General features: G+C 44.0%; 1 protein-coding gene across 3 annotated transcripts in view; it reads right to left on the bottom strand.

The window, feature by feature from the left end:
- Window positions 1-3,230: 3,230 nt before the first annotated feature.
- LOC121582095 (probable helicase senataxin) overlaps window positions 3,231-21,921 on the bottom strand; it is a 32,524-nt gene continuing 13,833 nt past the window's right edge. For all 3 annotated transcript variants that reach the window (XM_041897646.2, XM_041897648.2, XM_041897647.2), the window contains exons 10-25: window positions 21,629-21,737; window positions 21,267-21,440; window positions 17,040-17,263; window positions 16,647-16,799; window positions 16,258-16,405; window positions 15,996-16,097; window positions 15,775-15,887; window positions 15,337-15,408; window positions 14,933-15,082; window positions 12,900-13,007; window positions 12,492-12,676; window positions 6,727-6,819; window positions 5,885-6,040; window positions 5,557-5,652; window positions 5,298-5,385; window positions 3,231-5,195 (exon numbers count right to left, since the gene is read on the bottom strand). In XM_041897646.2, coding sequence (XP_041753580.2) covers window positions 4,464-5,195; window positions 5,298-5,385; window positions 5,557-5,652; window positions 5,885-6,040; window positions 6,727-6,819; window positions 12,492-12,676; window positions 12,900-13,007; window positions 14,933-15,082; window positions 15,337-15,408; window positions 15,775-15,887; window positions 15,996-16,097; window positions 16,258-16,405; window positions 16,647-16,799; window positions 17,040-17,263; window positions 21,267-21,440; window positions 21,629-21,737 — 2,703 coding nt within the window. In that variant the 3' untranslated portion in view covers window positions 3,231-4,463. The remainder of the gene's footprint in view (window positions 5,196-5,297; window positions 5,386-5,556; window positions 5,653-5,884; window positions 6,041-6,726; window positions 6,820-12,491; window positions 12,677-12,899; window positions 13,008-14,932; window positions 15,083-15,336; window positions 15,409-15,774; window positions 15,888-15,995; window positions 16,098-16,257; window positions 16,406-16,646; window positions 16,800-17,039; window positions 17,264-21,266; window positions 21,441-21,628; window positions 21,738-21,921) is intronic.

The following is a 21,921-nucleotide window of genomic DNA, read 5'->3' as shown; positions in this document are numbered from 1 at the left end:
CTCTAGATCCAAACTGTTACAGACCTATATCCATCCTGCCCTGCCTTTCGAAAGTTTTTGAAAGCCAAGTTAACAAACAGATCACCGACCATTTTGAATCCCACCGTACCTTCTCCGCTATGCAATCCAGTTTCTGGGCTGGTCATGGGTGCACCTCAGCCACGCTCAAGGTCCTAAACGACATTATAACCGCGATCGATAATAGACAGTACTGTGCAGCCGTCTTCATCGACCTGGCAAAGGCTTTCGACTCTGTCAACCACCGCATTCTTATTGGCAGACTAAATAGCCTTGGTTTCTCAGTTCAGTGTGTCAAATCGGAGGGCCTGTTGTCTGGACCTATAGTAGTCTATATGGGGGTGCCACAGGGTTCAATTCTTGGGCCGACTCTTTTCTCCGTGTATATCAATGATGTCGCTCTTGCTGCTGGTGACTCTCAGATCCACCTCTACGCAGACGACACCATTTTGTATACATCTGGCCCTTCATTGGACACTGTGTTAACAAACCTCCAAACGAGCTTCAATGCCATACAACACTCCTTCAGTAGCCTCCAACTGCTCTTAAACACTAGTAAAACTAAATGCATGCTCTTCAATCGAACGCTGCTGGCACCCGCCCACCCGACTAGAATCATTACTCTCGACGGGTCTGACCTAGAGTATGTGGACAACTACAAATACCTAGGTGTCTGGTTAGACTGTAAACTCTCCTTCCAGACTCACATTAAGAATCTCCAATCCAAAGTTAAATCTAGAATCGGTTTCCTATTTCGCAACAAAGCCTCCTTCACTCATGCTGCCAAACATGCCCTCGTAAAACTGACTATCCTACCGATCCTTGACTTCGGCGATGTCATTTACAAAATAGCCTCCAACACTCTACTCAGCAAATTGGATGTAGTCTATCACAGTGCCATCCGTTTTATCTCCAAAGCCCCATATACTACCCACCACTGTGACCTGTCCGCTCTTGTTAGCTGGTCCTCACTACATATTCATCGCCAAACCCACTAGCTCCAGGCCATCTATAAATCACTGCTAGGCAAATCCCCGCCTTATCTTAGCTCATTGGTCACCATAGCAACACCCACCCGTAGTATGTGCTCCAGTAGGTACCGTATATCTCACTGGTCATCCCCAAAGCCAACACCTCCTTTGGCCGCCATTCCTTCCAGTTCTCTGCTGCCAATGACTGGAACAAATTGCAAAAATCTCTGAAGCTGGAGACTCTTATCTCCCTCACTAACTTTAAGCATCAGTTGTCAGAGCACCTTACCGATCACTGCACCTGTACACAGCCCATCTGAAATTAGCCCACCCAACTACCTCATCCCTATATTGTTATTTATTTTGCTCATTTGCACGCCAGTGTCTCTATTTACACATCATCTCTTGCACATCTATCATTCCAGTGTTAATACCAATTGTAATTATTTTGCACTATAGACTTTATTGCCTTACCTCCATAACTTGCTACATTTGCACACACTGTATATATATTTTCTGTTGTATTTTTGACTTTATGTTTGTTTATCCCATATGTAACTCTTTGTTGTTGTGTTTTATCACACTGCTTTGCTTCATCTTGGCCAGGTCGCAGTTGTAAATGAGAACTTATTCTCAACTGGCTTACCTGGTTTAATAAAGGTGAAATAAATAAATAAAAAACAAAAAATGTTTAACTACCCAGAACAAAATGACTGTTCCTAATAGGTCAAAACATGATAGCGGTCTCCACATAGAAAGAAATTCTAGTAAGTATATATAGTTCTCCCACTCAGAGATGATCATCATGGAAACCTGGGGCTTACGGAGTCATCCTAATGACACCCTAGGCATCGTGTGGAGTCCTTCATTCGGAGTCAACTTTTATAAAAAAAATTAACACTTCAGTGAGAAAGTAGTTCCCGGTGTTAGCGGTCAGTGACATTGGGCGTAAACTAGAGAACTACAGGTGAAATGCACTATCACTCTGTAAAGGATGAGCACATTTAGACAAAAGCAACACCAACACCTGGGAGGAATGCAAAATAAAGTGGGTGGGTATCAGCATGCAATAATAAGACAGAAAACACATTCAGCCAGTGTAAAATATAATCCTGTTCTAGTCTATTGTGTCTGTAAGGCGTCTCTATTCTGGGCTCCGCTTCAGAAGAAGTCTGCATTGTTAACATGAAGGGCAGCGTGATGAATTGAGACATTTGGGGGAGATCCTCTGGGAGATAGGGCACAGACTGATCTGGGTGCAGATCAGAGACCAAGGTGGGAGTTGTCCTGGCTGAACCGCACTGATCTAAGATCAGATTCCCCTACTCCACAGTCCTAAACTCAAGCATTAGGAGAATGGAAACGATGGCCATATTTAGAGCAAAGTTGTACCTACGCCGATCAGAAGTGCTGAAAGTATAGTGGTATGGTGAGAGGAGTTGTGTGTGACAGAAACAACAAGGCCCGACTAATAGTGGAAGTGTACCGTCTACCTGTGTGAAGTGAGATGCATGAAACAAAATTCAAATTTTAGCATTCGTTGTTGACCATTATATAACAAAATATAATCAATATAACTGGGCGCTCTCCCTAACAGTTTACAGAGATGGTCAACAACTTTGCAGACCTAGAACGTTGCAGATAGAAATTCCACAAATAGAGCAGACTTGATTCTTATTCTACATGTAAGAGATGCATATTTGTTCTACATAGCATACTTCTATCTGAACGTTCCAAAAACAATGAGTCCTGCTGAACACGCCCCAGGTGAACGTTGGCAAGAGGGTGCAGCACCAATTGCAAACAAATAAAAGCAATAATTTTGCAGCTTAAAATGAAATGTAAACAATTTTGTTCAATTTCAAATACAAAGGATTCATTTACAATCTTAAAAAACATGAAAAATTTGCATATTTGTTTTGGGTTAAACTGGCGCCGTGGTTTCTTTGGCTTGGAAAAACTAGGACGTTATTTCCCCAACAAACTACATTGCATAGAAATTACTTGAAGAAATTATTTGAAGCATTACCTTCCAAAAATCGGAACACAGGAAGGTATCGTGACAGGTGAAACTCAGAAGGAATAACGCAATGTATACTTACATTTTTATATTTCACTGAAGTTGCTGAGAGCCACTGGAAGTCTGTACTTTGGTTGCAACATTCAAGGAGGCAGCTGGCCTGAAGTCTAATAGTTGTTAATAATACACTCATATCCCCTAGTCTCTGTCAACAAGAAAGGTATCATAAAATAAGCTTTATTGAGAGAGATTTGTTTCTTCTGTGTGTAAAAATTAGCTTGTGTTAATGCACAGCGTGATACGACAAATAAAAGTGCATCCAATACCGTACAAACAAAAACACCAAACTAAACCAGCAGAAATAAAACACCCAGCGCTTTCAACACTTCTCTGGGGAATAAAATGGCGGTGAACTACTGTACAACATGTCTCTCTATATAGAAATAAAATGTATTTGTCCCACATGCTCCAGCTAATGTGTTCGCTCAGACTATGTCTGGGGTCCATGTTACAGATTCTATAAAGATACATACATTAAGCAACACAACCAGTCAAATTCTGATCACAAAATGTAACATTTGCCTCAGTTACCCACCATCCTGGTGCTCAACAAGGATGACACTTCAAAAGCAAAATAAACAAATAATTGTCTATAGTCAAATAACTATTGCTGACAAGACATACTTTTGCACTTAATAATATATGCTCTAAGCGGAAATGGTATGCACTTAAAATAAAAGGTAGCAGCCATTCTGTTAAGTGGGCTGTGCTACTAATAAATAACCAGGTATCAAACATGGAGCACCAGAGACATTAGTCTTGGCGCTTTTATAAAGTCCAGAACATTTCTATACAAATGCAGAGTACGTAAGGAAACTAAGAGATTGAGAAATTATAAAATTGTGAACCAAAAAAGAAAATGAATAAAAGTCCAGAAGTCACAGGCATAAACTCACAGGAAAAGTACCAGTGTAATAGTACACGTGCCCTTTCACAAAAGGCCCCACCCCCACAAAGGGCAGTTTAATACAGAGGCCAGTGGCCAACCCACATATTCAAGCCATAAGTCATTAAACAGCGTAATACAAAAACGATTATATTTATTACAAAAATAAAATTAACCGACTTATGATATAACTATCATATTGCCGCTTGACATTTCTAAAGAATGTCCTGGTGAAAACAGTGATATTGGGTCAAATCCAGACTGTTTGAGAACCAAACTACTCTGAGGAGTAATCTCTCCTTCCTCTCTCGTTCCCTTTCTCTGAATATATAAGAAAGCACACGAATAAAAACAAACCAAACAGGGTCAGTGGTCAGACTCATCTCTTCCCCCTCTTGGAGTGGGTGGGAGGGATCCATCGGGTGTCTGGGGCTCGTTTCTGGGGGTGAGTGTGTGTGTGGTTGTTGAAGGAGGCTGTAGCACTGTGGTCCCACGGTGGTCTGTTGACTCAGTCTCCTGGGCAGGGCGCTGTGACAGGTGAATGGTGTCGCTCTCTGTCCATGTCCCTCTCCCTGCCAGCACATCTCAGGTTTTGGTACACAGTGGGGTGAAGCTGCTCTGGGCTGTTCCGTACTCGTGGGTCCCTCTCAGCTCGTGGGTCTCTGAGGTTTTCCACCCGGGAGTCTCTGTAACCCTCCGCTCGTGGGTCCCTTCTGATCTCCGCTCGTGGGTCCCTTCTGATCTCCGCTCGTGGGTCCCTTCTGATCTCAGCTCGTGGGTCCCTTCTGATCTCAGCTCGTGGGTCCCTTCTGATCTCAGCTCGTGGGTCCCTTCTCATCTCCGCTCGTGGGTCCCTTCTCATCTCCGCTCGTGGGTCCCGGATTCCTTCAGCTCGCAGATCCCAGTCTGCTCTATGCTGGGGGGCCTGTGGGTGCTGGACTACCAGACGCGGGTCTGTGGGCCTGTCAGCGGCCTGGGGAGGGGATGCCGAGCTGGGCTGCTTGGGGGAGTCCCAGCCCTGGGCGAACAGGGCTGGCTCAGAGGAGCGCCGCAGCCCGATGGGAGCAGCCCTGGAGGCAGCAGGGGGAGGGCCTGGTTCTCTGAGGGGGTTAGACAGGCTCCTGGTCAGCTCCTGCTTGAAGATCTTCCTGGAGACCGTCTTGAAGGTCATCTCATTCGTTGATTTAATGACGTCACGTGTAGCGGCGTCTTTGATAAGCGCACCCCAGTCTTGGTTTTCCTAAGACAGACACACAATCAAAACGAGGCTGGCAAAGGAAATACAACCAGACAGGCCTCCATACAGACACAGATTTTTGACCCAGGAGGAGGACATAATTACCTGGAGTGTCCGTAGATGGCCCAGAATGAACAGGCTAAACTTTGCCCGGGTGATGGTCACATTCAACCTCTGGCGATTCCCCAGGAACCTGTGGGGGGGGCACCATAGATGACAAACTATACCCATTACCCAAGTAAGCGCAATACTGGTAGTATGAATACTACTTCTACGTAAAGCATTACATAAATCACATTTGTTATATCATTACCAAGTATAGGGCCTGGCCACATGACCTTACCAGGAAAACTTGTCCACTCACCCGATGCCGCCCTGCTCGTGGCTTGCCCTGACGCAGGAGACGATGATGCAGTCCATCTCTCGGCCCTGGAAGCCTTCCACAGTGTCAACGTCCACCCTGGAACACAAGGCATTTTATTTTAGGGTCCCTTCACACTGCTTGCAGAAAGGAAGCCATTTCATTGGTTCTAATGATTCTGCCAGCTAAGACTAATGAAATGGCTTCCTTTTCTGTCAATTTTCTCTTTACACTAGCAGCGCGAACAGACCCTTTGTGCCATCGGAGCATATCCCTGTCAATCTACTTACCCCAATGAGAATACGCATTTATGGTGCAGCACTTGACTCACGTGAGGTTCTTGTTGACCATCTTCGCCAGCTCGCGGTTGATGCGGTCCTTCTGGGCTTTGTAGGGCGTGATGACACCCACCTTGACTTGCTGCTTCTCAGCCATCATCCTCAGCAGGATCACTACCAGCTGCACCTCCTTCAGGTTGCTGAACGACCTGGTGACCAGCCAGAAGGCAATCAAACAGTCATTCAACATGTATTCAGTCACTAGCACTTTTTCGTAATGACTTGCATTTGTCATTAAAGGGATTGTTCAGCGAGAGATTGACCTACATGGGGAATTGGACCAAAAATGCTTCCGTTGACAATTGTCGGCCGTGGCTAGTTTAACAAAATCCAAGTGTGGATTGCACTGTCACTCTTACCCTATGAGGTCCAAAGCCTGCTGGTTTTCTGTTCTACCTGATAATGAATTGCACCCATCTGGTATGCCAGGTCTAAATAGGTCCCTGATTAGAGGGGAACAATGAAAACAAGCTGTGGAACTGGCTTCAAGGTCCAGAGTTGAGTTTGAAGGCCCTAGACCAGGGGCGTCAAACTCATTCCACGAAGGGCCGAGTGTCTGCGGGTTTTCGCTCCTCCCATGTATTGATTTATTAATTAAGGTCACCAATTAGTAAGGAACTCCACACACCTGGTTGTCTAGGGCTTAATTGAAAGGAAAAAAACAAAAAAACCTTGTCCCTCCATGGAATGAGTTTGACACGTGCCCTAGACTGTTGTCGAGGTAAGGAACCAAATATCTAATCATGTAAAGTCACTGAACTATCCCTTTAACATGAGGCCTACAGCAGAATTAAATAGGAGAACTCATAGAACCATGATCCAGAGATTTTCTTACTCTCCCTCCTTGACCTCCTGGCCGTCAGTCACGTCAAACACACGGTAGGGCTGGAAAGGCCAGCCAAAGTTCACCATCCTCGCTGCAGTGTCACTGAAGACGGGAACAAACACACAAAATGTAATATTAAACATTTAAGTAATTTTTAACACTTAATATTGTTTAACATTTAATGTTTAACACTTAAAGGAGAATTTTCCTAAGTAAATCTACATGATTTATTTAAATTGACGTTATAGAAGGGTCCAGACACTTTGATTTGGCTTGTTTTTGAGAAACTTACCCCAGCCGCGATTCACTTCCTCATTGCGCAGTATCAGGGCACGCAAAAGACATGAACAAAAGCTACAAAAACACCCAAATACATCCTTTGAGAAACTGACACTCAGTATAGCAATGTATTCTTTCTAACAAACTATAATCAATAAAACTGGGAGCTCTCCCTAACAGTTTACAAACAGAGATGGAATCAGCTGATTGGTTTGGTGAACAATAATATAAAGGCCATGTTCAGTACGAAAACATTCTCGAACGTTGCAGATACAAATTCCACAAATAGAGCAGACTTGATTCCTTATTCTACATGTCAGATGCATATTTGTTCTACATAGCATATTTCAATCAATCAATCAATTATATTTTATATAGCCCTTCTTACATCAGCTAATATCTCGAAGTGCTGTACAGAAACCCAGCCTAAAACCCCAAACAGCTAGTAATGCAGGTGTAGAAGCACGGTGGCTAGGAAAAACTCCCTAGAAAGGCCAAAACCTAGGAAGAAACCTAGAGAGGAACCAGGCTATGAGGGGTGGCCAGTCCTCTTCTGGCTGTGCCGGGTGGAGATTATAACAGAACCATGCCAAGATGTTCAAAAATGTTCATAAGTGACAAGCATGGTCAAATAATAATCAGGAATAAATCTCAGTTGGCTTTTCATAGCCGATCATTAAGAGTTGAAAACAGCAGGTCTGGGACAGGTAGGGGTTCCATAACCGCAGGCAGAACAGTTGAAACTGGAATAGCAGCAAGGCCAGGCGGACTGGGGACAGCAAGGAGTCACCACGGCCGGTAGTCCCGACGTATGGGACGGCTTTTCATAGCCGTTCAGATATTTCTATCTGAACGTTCCAAAACAATGAGTCCTGCTGAACACGCCCCAGGTGAACGTTGGCAAGAAGGTGCAGCACCAATTGCAAACAAATAAAAGCAATAATTTTGCAGCTTAAAATGAAATTATTTAGTTCAATTTCAAATACAAAGGATTAATTTACAATCTGAAAAAACATGAAAAAAGTCCCACTAAGCGCTAACCAGCTGGGATGGCGTATCGCTGCAGAATGCTGTGGTAGCCATGCTGGTTAAGTGTGCCTTGAATTCTAAATAAATCACAGACAGTGTCACCAGCAAAGCACATCCATACCATCACACCTCCTCCTCCATGCTTCATGGTGGGAACCACACATGAGGAGATCCGTTCACCTATTCTGCGTCTCACAAAGACACGGCGGTTGGAACCAAAAATCTCACATTTGGACTCCAGACCAAAGGACACATTTCCACCAGTCTAATGTCCATAGTAGTAGTGGTTACTTTGCAGCAATTCGACCATGAAGGCCTGATTCACGCAGTCTCCTCTGAACAGTTTGTTGATGTGTCTGTTACTTCAACTCCATGAAGCATTTATTTGGGTTGCAATTTCTGAGGCTGGTAACTCTAATGAACTTATCCTCTGCAGCAGAGGTAACTCTGGGTCTTCCTTTCCTGTGGCGGTCCTCATGAGAGCTAGTTTCATCATCGCCCTTGATGGTTTTTGCGACTGCACAAGTTCTTGAAATTTTCCGGCTTGACTGACCTTCATGTCTTAAAGTAATGATGGACTGTCGTTTCTCTTTGCTTATTTTAGCTTTTATTGCCATAATATGGACTTGGTCTTTTACCAAATAGGGCTATCTTCTGTATACAACCCCTACCTTGTCACAACAACTGATTGGCTCAAACGCATTAAGGAGGAAAGAAATTCCACAAATTAACTTTTAAGAAGGCACACCTGTTAATTGAAATGCATTCCAGGTGACAACCTCATGAAGCTGGTTGAGAATGCCAAGAGTGTGCAAAGCGGTCATCAAGGCAAAGGGTGGCTACTTTGAAGAATCTCAAATATAAAATATATTTTGATTTGTTTAACACCTTTTTGGTTAATACATGATTCCATATGTGTCATTTCATAGTTTTGATGTCTTCACTATTATTTTACAATGTAGAAAATAGCAAAAATAAAATAAAACCCCTGGAATGAGTAGATGTCCAAACTTTTGACTGGTATTGTAGGTCTTTATATGTTGTACACATGAAATTGTTTCATTCCGAACTTTATCCGCAACGTTATCAATGTTCCCTCTAAGCTGCGCACAGGCGCGCAGTAGCCCCGAGACTGCCACGCAGCTCCCCAGGACTGCCGTGCAGAAGAAATATCAGCCCTCGAAGAGAAGCACGAGATTTAACTTCATAGAGTTATCCCTGTTAACACTATCAATGTTTCCCTTTACTGTGGCAATTGTGTTCTAATCAACGCATTAGCCACTTTCAATGCAACATACCGAAACAAAATGAACTATGCAAGAGATTTTGTTGTAGGCAGAACACATCAGAGTTGTATTCTATTGCGCACAACTCTGCCGGTACTCTACACAGACCAGAGCGGCATAACCAATCAGAGCTGCAGTAGGCCTATATGCAAGTAGATCATTGCCATTTATGGATCTGTGCCATTTACTTTGAACTGGACTGTGTTTACAGCATGAGCAGTCTTGAGTAGATGCACTTGTTTTGAGATCAAAGCAAGAGCTGCATGTAGCCACGTGTGCACATTTTGTTCATATCCTTTGCTAGTTAGTGAGTTATTACCCAAGTTACACTGAGAGCGTGTAAGTTTAAAAAATGTATTTTGCGTGCCCTGATACTGCACAATGAGTAAGTGAATCGCGGCTGGGGTATTAGGAGTTGGAGTCGTCGGGTGAGGTTGTCTCTCTCTCTGGCGGGAGGTAAGCTTGGCTTATATGGTGTCGAGTAAAGCTTAAACCATGTATTTAGATTGTAGTTCGGTATTGTAGGTAGTTTATCTAGGTAGTTATTGTAGGTAATTATTGTAGGTAAGTATTGTACTCGGCTGAGCCCGGTGAAGCACGAGGCTAGCTAACCCACTACCTCTCCTCTTCCATCCTATCATCTCTTCTCTCTGCTCAATCCTTCTCCCTCCAATCTCCTGATTCTGTCTCCTCAACCCTCCTCTCCTCCCTTTCTGCATCCTTTGACTCTCCATGTCCCCTATCCTCCCGGCCGGCTCGGTCCTCCCCTCCTGCTCCGTGGCTTGACGACTCATTGCGAGCTCACAGAACAGGGCTCCGGGCAGCCGAGCGGAAATGGAGGAAAATTAGACTCCCTGCGGACCTGGCATATTTTCACTCCCTCCTCTCTACATTTTCTTCCTCTGTTTCTGCTGCTAAAGCCACTTTCTACCACTCTAAATTCCAAGCATCTGCCTCTAACACTAGGAAGCTCTTTGCCACCTTCTCCTCCCTGCTGAATCCTCCTCCCCCTCCCTCCTCCCTCTCTGTGGATGACTTCGTCAACCATTTTGAAAAGAAGGTTGACGACATCCGATCCTCGTTTGTTAAGTCAAATGACACCGCTGGTCCTGCTCACACTGCCCTACCCTATGCTTTGACTTTTCTCCCCTCTCTCTCCAGATGAAATCTTGCGACTTGTTACGGCCGGCCGCCCAACAACCTGCCCGCTTGACCCTATCCCCTCCTCTCTTCACCAGACCATTTCTGGAGACCTTCTCCCTTACCTCACCTCGCTCATCAACTCATCCTTGACCGCTGGCTATGTCCCTTCCGTCTTCAAGAGAGCGAGAGTTGCACCCCTTCTCAAAAAATCTACACTCGATCTCTCTGATGTCAACAACTACAGACCAGTATCCCTTCTTTATTTTCTCTCCAAAACTCTTGAGCATGCCGTCTTTAGCCAACTCTCTTGCTATCTCTTTCAGAATGACCTTCTTGAGCCAAACCAGTCAGGTTTCAAGACTGGTCATTCAACTGAGACTGCTCTTCTGTGTCACGGAGGCTCTCCGCACTGCTAAAGCTAACTCGCTCTCCTCTGCTCTTGTCCTTCTAGACCTATCTGCTGCCTTTGATACTGTGAACCATCAGATCCTCCTCTCCACCCTCTCGGAGTTGGGCATCTCCGGCGCGGCTCACTCTTGGATTGCGTCCTACCTGACAGGTCGATCCTACCAGGTGGCGTGGCGAGAATCTGTCTCCACACCACGTGCTCTCACCACTGGTGTCCCCCAGGGCTCAGTTCTAGGCCCTCTCCTATTCTCGCTATACACCAAGTCACTTGGCTCTGTCATATCCTCACATGGCCTCTCCTATCATTGCTACGCAGACGACACACAATTAATCTTCTCCTTTCCCCCTTCTGATAACCAGGTGGTGAATCGCATCTCTGCATGTCTGGCAGACATATCAGTGTGGATGTCGGATCACCACCTCAAGCTGAACCTCGGCAAGACGGAGCTGCTCTTCCTCCCGGGGAAGGACTGCCCGTTCCATGATCTCGCCATCACGGATGACAACTCCGTTGTGTCCTCCTCCCAGAGTGCAAAGAGCCTTGGCGTGACCCTGGACAACACCCTGTCGTTCTCCGCTAACATCAAGGCGGTGACCCGATCCTGTAGGTTCATGCTCTACAACATTCGCAGAGTACGACCCTGCCTTACACAAGAAGCGCCACAGGGCCTAATCCAGGCACTTGTCATCTCCCGTCTGGATTACTGCAACTCGCTGTTGGCTGGGCTCCCTGCCTGTGCCAATAAACCCCTACAACTCATCCAGAACGCCACAGCCCGTCTGGTGTTCAACCTTCCCAAGTTCTCTCATGTCACCCCGCTCCTCCGCACACTCCACTGGCTTCCAGTTGAAGCTCGCATCTGCTACAAGACCATGGTGCTTGCCTACAGAGCTGTGAGGGGAACGGCACCTCCGTACCTTCAGGCTCTGATCAGTCCCTACACCCAAACGAGGGCATTGCGTTCATCCACCTCTGGCCTGCTGGCCCCCCTACCTCTGCGGAAGCACAGTTCCCGCTCAGCCCAGTCAAACTCTGGCACCCCAATGGTGGAACAAGCTCCCTCACGACGCCAGGACAGCGGAGTCACTCACCACCTTCCGGAGACACTTGAAACCCCACCTCTTTAAGGAATACCTGGGATAGGATAAAGTAATCCTTCAACCCCCCCTTACCCCACCCCAAAGGAAAAATAAATAAATAATAATAATTGTAAAGTGGTTGTCCCACTGGCTATCATAAGGTGAATGCACCAATTTGGAAGCGTCTGCTAAATGACGAAATGACTGCTAAATGACGAAAATGTAAATGTAAAATGGTAAGTTTCTCAAAAACAAGCCAAATCTCACACACAAAAAGTAGTGTCTGGACCCTTCTGTTAACAAATCATTTACATTAAAAAAATTGATTTACTTCAGAAATAGGAACAGACGCCTTTAATAAATTTAGCACTGTGTACACCAATACACTCAAACATAAATTGTGTTCAATGACAGGTGCACTATGTGGTAATTAAATATTTGTTCACAATCTCTCCAGCTTTAGGAACATGAAAACACGACAACTACACCATTCAATTAACTGAATCAAGTCATTTTGTTGAAAAGGAGTAGGCGGGAAGAGGAACCTACTCGTCAGTTTTAAGGGCCTTGCGGTAGATGTGCTTGGAGGGGAACTCGCAGATGTCGGGGTGCATGCGGTACTGGTAGCTAAGGAAGACCACAGGGCTGGGCATCTTGTTCTCCTTACAGTAGTGATCCAGGTTGGTCACCAGCCGAGCCATCAGGGACTGGCCATACTTCAACTCCTTCGCTGTCTGACAGAAGATAGATCATAGCATTAAATGGAACACTTAATCTACCTAACACTAAACATTTTAATATATAAACAAACAGCCAGGGGAACACAATGAAAATACACAGTTAATGTTTCACCATCAGTCAGAATCATTGAACTGAGAAGTGTTGAAAGAAAGATTCACATGAGTAAGAATCTCTTGCAGGTGTATTTTCAGGTAGTGAAAGTGAGAGCTGCAGTACCTGGGAGATAACCGTAGGTGGCAGCTGATGGGGGTCTCCCACCAGGATGAGGGCATTGCACTGGTAGAGCATTGGGATAAGAGTCTCCGTCTCGGTGGCCTGCCCTGCCTGCACCACACAAAGAAATGTCTTGAAATAGATAAAGGCTCTTTGTTCCTCACATTCATACTGAGACAGTGTGAGGGTGTTTTCAGATATAGCAGGGCTTTATGCTGACATTTTCTTTTTTTACAAGTAGCACGTGCTACTAAATTGAAACATTTAGGAGCACAAGAGTGTTTTAATGATAAGAAAATGACTAAACGTTCATGAATAAAAAGTGTTCCATGCTCAATCAAGGACAATGTACCCTCAAATATTTGAGTCTCTTAGGTGAGACATTTTCAGCTAACCCTTCAAGGGGCGGGACATTACCGTGGTAACGGTACGACTGCATGTCTGTCAGAGAGATGAGATTATCCGACGTGTCTCTTCACTAGCAGTTGAGCAAGCTCAAACTAACACTTTAGCAGACTTTGCGGTAAATTCTACCAACTTCTATGCCTGCGCGCGTCTAAAAAATGAATCTTACAGCACTTCACTCCCAGTGTGCATAGCCCACCAACAGGCACTGTTGCTGCGCTTGTGGGGATAGCTATATGGGAATTCATAGTTCTTTGTGCGATTAGCTACCAACTATGAAACAAAAACGGCAGAAATACTTTGAAAATAGCTACAGCAGCAATTTATTTGGTGCTATAAATCACAACTCGCACATACTTTACTTTTTCAGTTCGCACATTTATTTTTAGGTACATATCTGCGTAAAATGGTCACATTGTAGAGCCCTGTATAGTCCTCTTTAAAATAACCAATCTCAGTCCTCTTTAAAGTGAACTCAGGGGTGAAAAAACCCCCAAAAGAACTCCGTTATCTTTGAATTCACACTGCCCTTGCCTTTAAATGAGAACTCTGCCAGTTCACTTCAACTATTTTGTGGACCAAATCCTCTTTGCATTCACATTGCTATGCTTAGAAAGGAACCAAGACCTTTTTCCAACATTTACTCAATGCACTCTTGGTAATTATACTATATTAGCCATTCCATCAGAACCTGTTATTGAACAGCCAGGGATATACCTACTTACATTTTGGAAGCTAATAGATTGCATTTAGTTAAAAGATAAAACAATTATAATCAAGATAATATTTACATGTAAATATTATTGGTAAGAGGATAAATAGCAGAAGCATAACTACAGATTAAATAATGCTGATATTGAAAATTGTACTACCAACGTCGGCTACTGCCCCTTTAAGAGCTCGCATTGATTTTGTACCTCATGTTGTGATTCTCACCAAATATGTTGTAGTCTTCTCACATTATTCAAACCCATAAATCAGATAAATAGCCTATGAAGCTCTTTTGTAGCCTCCACACATATTTTGGCATCTCTGTGATTCCTTGACAATCACTAATCAATGTCCAACAACGGCACACATTTTTTTTCTGCAAACCTGCACATCATCTTCTCTCATTTGTGGCACCAATGTAAGTTGTTATGGCAGGTTATGGATGTTGCAGTAGCCTAGTGTGGTGTGGGAATAATGACAAGTGAACCTGGAGAGCTTTGTGTTCACATTGCACCAAAAAAGGGAACAGGACCACAGACTTCAAGCGAACCGAACTCAAACCACCTCTTCAGTTCGGGGGATCTTTTGAGGGGTCTTAGTTCCTGCATAAAAATGTAAGCGCACCACACTGATTTCACAAAAATTGTCTGATAGGGACCAAGTGTGAAAATCCCCCAAGAGAGTAAAATCAAAATGTGCAAAACAGGGTTTTATCAATCTTGATCCTGGGTTCCACAACGCTTTAGCTATTCCAACCCAGTACCAACACATCTTATTCAACCAAGCAATCACTTTGGTGAATCAGGTGTTACAGCACAGGGCCGGAACAAAAGCTTGCACACCGTGCATCTCCAGGACCACTTGGGTAGATGGAACAACTATTGAAATGCAGCCAAAGTATAGGCGCTCCAAATTCTGACCTCGTCCACGATGACGCAGCTAAAGGGCTTGTGTCCCAGGCGCCGAAAGGCCGACTCCAGGACGGTGCTGCCGCTGGAGCTCAGGGTGCAGCAGACCACATGGGCATCCTGCAGTACCCGGGCCTGGGTCTCCTGCTTCCTACTGCGAGACTGATAGTGGGAGGAAGAGAGAAAAGTGTAGAGAATGAGTTTGACAGAAAGAGAAGAGAAAGCAAGCGAGTAATGAGAGAAAGAAGCATTTCTAATTAGACTTCTTTCCCCTCAAAGCTGTTTTTTTTCTCTCTCTTTTCTCTAATCCATCCTGAATAATAATAACTCTCCTCTCATCTAATGAGCCCTTATACACATGACAACGTTGCTAACATCATCTATGTATATAATGGTCATGTGATAGAGGGCTTTACCTGTTTGAGCTGGTAGCCGAGTGTCTTTCTCTCTTGGAGCAGTCTGGACTTCTGCTCTGCCAGCTCATGGTACTACACACCAGCAAATGAAGGAAAAGACTAAACATGAAAAACAACTCTGAAAAATTAAAAACACGTCGGCATGCTATCCCATATTTTTAAAGGTATTTCTTTAAGGTGTGGGGCAATCCCACTACTTTAGCAATTTCTAAGCTTTATTGAAGAGATAGTTAAGTGTTGGAAAGACGAGGGAGATTGAAAGAGGGTGAGTCAAAGGGCAGGATTCGAACCCATGCCGACTGTAACCGCATGTCTGAACAGAGGCCCATAATTAAAGTAAGAGCCCACAGTGTATGAAATTAGCTTTGGGTAGTTTGGGTAACTGTAGGTGTGTGACCAGCCTTCTGGCAGCCTCTGCTGGGGGAAGCATGTATGTACCATTTCCTCATTCTTCTGCAGTTTGGGCAACATCTTGGAGATCTTGTCTATGTTCTCATCCAGCTGCGCTATGCGTCTGTGGACGTCTGAGTCCTGTGACATCAGGGCCTTTTCTGCAGGAGAAAATGGACAAAACACATGAGTGTGCTTTTTATGAGGTGATTTGAGGGAGGGAGGGAGGTGTGTGCGTTTTTGTGCCTGCGTACACTCTCCAGACTCACGTGTTTTGTTTTTCACCTGACTGTCCAGGCTAAAAGGTTTCAGATTCTTGGAGATGGTCCTGTCGTTCCCGAGCCTCACCAGATTGATGTCCCCACAGTTACCTTTAAGAAAGCCATCCAGGACAATGTCAACTTCACCATATCAGTTCCGTGAAACAATCATTTGTGGTTGAATTGCCTTGTAACTTTTAACCCATTTAATTTTTCCATTTATTCACAGTTCACCAATTCATTGAGTATTTCCATAGTTGAGGTAGCATACCCTGGATGTTCTTGCACTTCTCTTTGAAGACCAGGATAATCTTCTTCATCAGATTGTCGATGGCGGCGTTGGACGGGGCGCACAGGAGGACCCGCGTGCGGCGAGGTTTAGCTTGCCTGTTCACTGGAGGAGCCATACTCTGTACTCCCTGGAGATGGTTATGAGAGGAGAACAGGGAATGATATGAAAGTTTGAATTTCACAATGCCTTTAAGCCAAGGTTGTTCAATAGGAAAGAAAATGGAGCGAGCTGAGAAAATACACACTACAGAACACTAGAGCAAAAGAAACGCTCATTTTTGTTTTTGAAAATGTCTCCCCTTGTGTCTAATGACCTTAGCCCAGGGTTGTACGACAAAACAATGTCCAGAAACAAGGCAAACAGCGTACCTCAGAGAACAGCGTTTGCAGCAGGCCCACAATAGTTTTGCTCTTTCCCGTTCCTGGGGGTCCGTGTATAAGGCAGATTTTTGGGGTGAGTTGCTGGTTCCTGATAACAGACATACCGGTTCTCACCGCCCTCACCTGGTCTGGGTTGTAACCCTGGGCCAAACACATCATACAGACATACTGTTTACATGTATACAAGGCCATTTTCACACATGTAAAGGCCACCTGAAATTAAACAAAACATATACAATTGGCCATGTCACATTTACAAGTCAAGTCATAAATCCTTTGTTATCCAATAGTTCCACAAAGGAATAACTTCACTTTTAAACCTCACACACTCCCTTTTCAAATGCATATTATAAATGGGGGGGGGGGACAGGTGTTTCTTACAGGCAGGTTGAGGCTGGGGATGACCTCCGGGCCAGGTTGGAAGTAGGAGACTTGTGGGGCCAGGATGGGCTTGAGCATAGAGCTGCCATTGAGCTGACAGATTGCCCTGAAAACCCTCATGGTGCTGACCAGGGAGTCCACCACATCACAGCGCACTGCTTGCTTGTTCGCCATCGTCACATTCCCCAGGGTCTTTATCATCAGGTTCAGCGTTGGGCACTGGCCTGAAGAGAAATACATCACACCAAGCTTTAGATAAAGTGCATTTAAAATGAAATCAACACACTTAACAGTAAAACAATACAGTACTCTATTACAAGTAAAGCAATATAGTAAAATAATACAATGGATAGTTAAGCAATAAGGCCCGGGGGGGTGTGGTATATGGCCAATATACCACGGCTAAGGGCTGTTCTTAAGCGCGACGCAATGCGGAGTGCCTGGACACAGCCCTTAGCTGTGGTACATTGGCCACAAACCCACGAGGTGCCTTATTGCTATTATAAACTGGTTACCAATGTAATTAGAGCAGTAAAAATAAAAAGGTTGTCATACCCGTGGTATACGGTCTGATATACCACGGCTGTCAGCCAATCAGCATTCAGGGCTCGAACCACCCAGTTTATAAATGCATATATATGATGAAGATGCATGGACAGAGGTAACTCTGAAGTTACGTCATGTTTTTCTATCAGCTATCCTCTTTAAAGGGATAGTCCGTGATTGTGGCAATTAAGCCCTTTTTCTACTTACCCAGTCAGATACAGTCATGGATACCATTTTTATGTCTCTGCGTGCAGTTTGAAGGAAGTTTGCGCAATGACTGGAAGTCTCCCAGAGTTAACGCTACTTAGCAATGGCTTGCAAAACTACCTTCAAAATGGTCCAGAGGGGTATACTATAAAGCAGGATAAAATGAGTTAGCCAGCTTAGTTGACTAAATATTCTGATATGACTTTATATTTTATAGAAAGATAAGCTTGAAATGGGCATGGGCTAACTGATTTAACAAACGAAAAGACACAAGTTTAGCTTTTTTAAATGAACCATCAAATCAATAGTTATTGGTGGTTGCTTATCAAAGTTAGATTGCTAACATTGATTATCCTTTGTAGAATACCCCTATGGGTAAAATGACTGGCCCCTCTAATTGAAGCCACGGTAGTTCAAGGCCGAACACTGTACTTGTAGGAATTGACAGCAAAAAACAAGATCCCCATTATAGTGAATGGAAAAATGGCTCTCATTACATACAGTGGGGAGAACAAGTATTTGATACACTGCCGATTTTGCAGGTTTTCCTACTTACAAAGCATGTAGAGGTCTGTAATTTTTATCATAGGTACACTTCAACTGTGAGAGACGGAATCTAAAACAAAAATCCAGAAAATCACATTGTATGATTTTTAAGTAATTAATTTGCATTTTATTGCATGACATAAGTATTTGATACATCAGAAAAGCAGAACTTAATATTTGGTACAGAAACCTTTGTTTACAATTACAGAGATCATATGTTTCCTGTAGGTCTTGACCAGGTTTGCACACACTGCAGCAGGGATTTTGGCCCACTCCTCCATACAGACCTTCTCCAGATCCTTCAGGTTTCGGGGCTGTCGCTAGACAATACGGACTTTCAGCTCCCTCCAAAGATGTTCTATTGGGTTCAGGTCTGGAGACTGGCTAGGCCACTCCAGGACCTTGAGATGCTTCTTACGGAGCCACTCCTTAGTTGCCCTGGCTGTGTGTTTCGGGTCGTTGTCATGCTGGAAGACCCAGCCACAACCCATCTTCAATGCTCTTACTGAGGGAAGGAGGTTGTTGGCCAAGATCTCGCGATACATGGCCCCATCCATCCTCCCCTCAATACGGTGCAGTCGTCCTGTCCCCTTTGCAGAAAAGCATCCCCAAAGAATGATGTTTCCACCTCCATGCTTCACGGTTGGGATGGTGTTCTTGGGGTTGTACTCATCCTTCTTCTTCCTCCAAACACAGCGAGTGGAGTTTAGACCAAAAAGCTCTATTTGTCTCATCAGACCACATTACCTTCTCCCATTCCTCCTCTGGATCATCCAGATGGTCATTGGCAAACTTCAGACGGGCCTGGACATGCGCTGGCTTGAGCAGGGGGACCTTGCGCGCGCTGCAGGATTTTAATCCATGACGGCATAGTGTGTTACTAATGGTTTTCTTTGAGACTGTGGTCCCAGCTCTCTTCAGGTCATTGACCAGGTCCTGCCGTGTAGTTCTGGGCTGATCCCTCACCTTCCTCATGATCATTGATGCCCGAGGAGGTGAGATCTTGCATGGAGCCCCAGACCGAGGGTGATTGACCGTCATCTTGAACTTCTTCCATTTTCTAATAATTGCGCCAACAGTTGTTGCCTTCTCACCAAGCTGCTTGCCTATTGTCCTGTAGCCCATTCCAGGCTTGTGCAGGTCTACAATTTTATCCCTGATGTCCTTACACAGCTCTCTGGTCTAGGCCATTGTGGAGAGGTTGGAGTCTTGATTGAGTGTGTGGACAGGTGTCTTTTATACAGGTAACGAGTTCAAACAGGTGCAGTTAATACAGGTAATGAGTGGGGAACAGGAGGGCTTCTTAAAGAAACACTAACAGGTCTGTGAGAGCCGGAATGCTTACTGGTTGGTAGGTGATCAAATACTTATGTCATGCAATAAAATGCAAATTAATTACTTAAAAATCATACAATGTGATTTTCTGGATTTTTGTTTTAGATTCCGTCTCTCACAGTTGATAAAAATTACAGACCTCTACATGCTTTGTAAGTAGGAAAACCTGCAAAATCGGCAGTGTATCAAATACTTGTTCTCCCCACTGTACATACACACACACAACCAGTAAAAAGTTTGGACACACCTCCTCATTCAAGGATTCTTTATTTTTACTATTTTCTGCATTGTAGAATAATAGTGAAGACATCAAAACTATGATATAACACATATGGAATCATGTAGTAACCAAAAAAAAGTGTTAAACAAATCAAAATATATTTTATATTTGTGATTCTTCAAAATAGCCACCCTTTGCCTTGATGGCAGCTTTGCACACTCTTGGCAAGTCCTGTTGAAAAACAAATGATAGTCCCACTAAGCCCAAACCCGATGGGATGGCGTATCGCTGCAGAATGGTGTGGTAGCCATGCTGGTTAAGTGTGCCTTGAATTCTAAATAAATCACATACAGTGTCACCAGCAAAGCACCATCACACCTCCTCCTCCATGATTTACGGTGGGAAATACACATGCAGAGATCATCCGTTCACCCATACCGCGTCTTTTAAAGCCACGGCGGTTGGAACCAAAAATCTCCAATTTGGACTCCAGAACAAAGGACACATTTCCACCGGTCTAATGTCCATTGCTCGTGTTTCTTGGCCCAAGCAAGTCTCTTCTTATTATTGGTGTCCTTTAGTAGTGACGTTGTGATGTGTCTGTTACTTGAACAACGTGAAACATTTATTTGGGCTGCAATTTCTGAGGCTGGTAACTAATGAACTTATCCTCTGCAGCAGAGGTAACTCTGGGTATTCCTTTCCTGTGGAGGTCCTCATGAGAGCCAGTTTCATCATTGAGCTTGATGGTTGTTGCGACCGCACTTGAAGAAACTTTAAAAGTTCTTGAAATGTTCCGTATTTGTCTTAAAGTAATGATGGACTGTTATTTCTCTTTGCTTATTTGAGCTGTTCTTCCCATAATATGGACTTGGTCTCTTACCAAATAGGGCTATCTTCTGTATACCACCCCTACCATGTCACAACACAACTGATTGGCTCAAACGCATTAAGAAGGAAAGTCATTCCACAAATTAACAAAGCACACCTGTTAATTGAAATGCATTCCAGGTGACTACCTCATGAAGCTGGTTGAGAGAATGCCAAGAGTGTGCAAAGTTGTCAAGGCAAAGGGTGGCTACTTTGAAGAATCTCAAATATAAAATATATTTTGATTTGTTTAACACTTTTTTGTTAATACATGATTCCATATGTGTTCTTTCATTGTTTTGATGTCTTCACTATTATTCTACAATGTAGAAAATATTAAAAATAAAGAAAAACCCTTGAATGAGTAAGTGTGTCCAAACTTTTGACTGGTACTGTATGTCGAGGATATTTATATTCAACTGGTCTTTCCATAGCAATACAATCCCCTTCCCTCTTAATGTAAGCCCATCACTTCCTGGCCTCCTACACACAAATGTACTCACCCACACCTCCGTTGCAGATATTGGATCTCTGTACATAGCCAAAATGTTCTTGGGGATCCAAGAAGCCCTGCTCATGCCGTGAGTAAGCACCTGTATTCTGGGGCAGCCACAGAATGACCAGGTCATCCTCCCTAGGGTACATCTGACGGGAGACATCACTGGCAGTAATGCTCGCTGACAAAAATAAGTTTGTTACGTGGATCAGCTTTGGGACAACATCACAATAGAATAGAAATCTGATACAAATAACAAATTGTATCAATTTTTACAGTATGTAGATTCAAGTGCAAGCTTAAAGCATTGTTGTTTTTAAATGGTTACCATAAGCAATATAAAAAAATGGGTTACTTCAAGAAGCTTACCTGTAAAACTGACATTCCAAACACTGTTGCTGTACTCATTTGCGACAACTTTTAAATTCTGAGTGACCACCTTTCCTGATTCCTTGTTCTTTAGCCATTCACCTGCAAGCTTTGATGAGAGAAGGGAATTTGACTTTAATAGAAGAGATCGACTCCAAGAGACGGCCATTAAACTGCTTTGTGACTCATTACTTACAACTCTAACATTAGCCAAAATGTCAATGCTCTTTGTAATGCTAGATTGACCATCCTTTTCAGTTACCTACAGCCTAAATGCACCATAGCAGAACAGA

Source organism: Coregonus clupeaformis, chromosome 15 (genome assembly GCF_020615455.1).
Source record: "Coregonus clupeaformis isolate EN_2021a chromosome 15, ASM2061545v1, whole genome shotgun sequence".
Lineage (NCBI taxonomy): Eukaryota > Metazoa > Chordata > Actinopteri > Salmoniformes > Salmonidae > Coregonus > Coregonus clupeaformis.
This window is presented reverse-complemented; position numbering and strand designations above follow the sequence as displayed.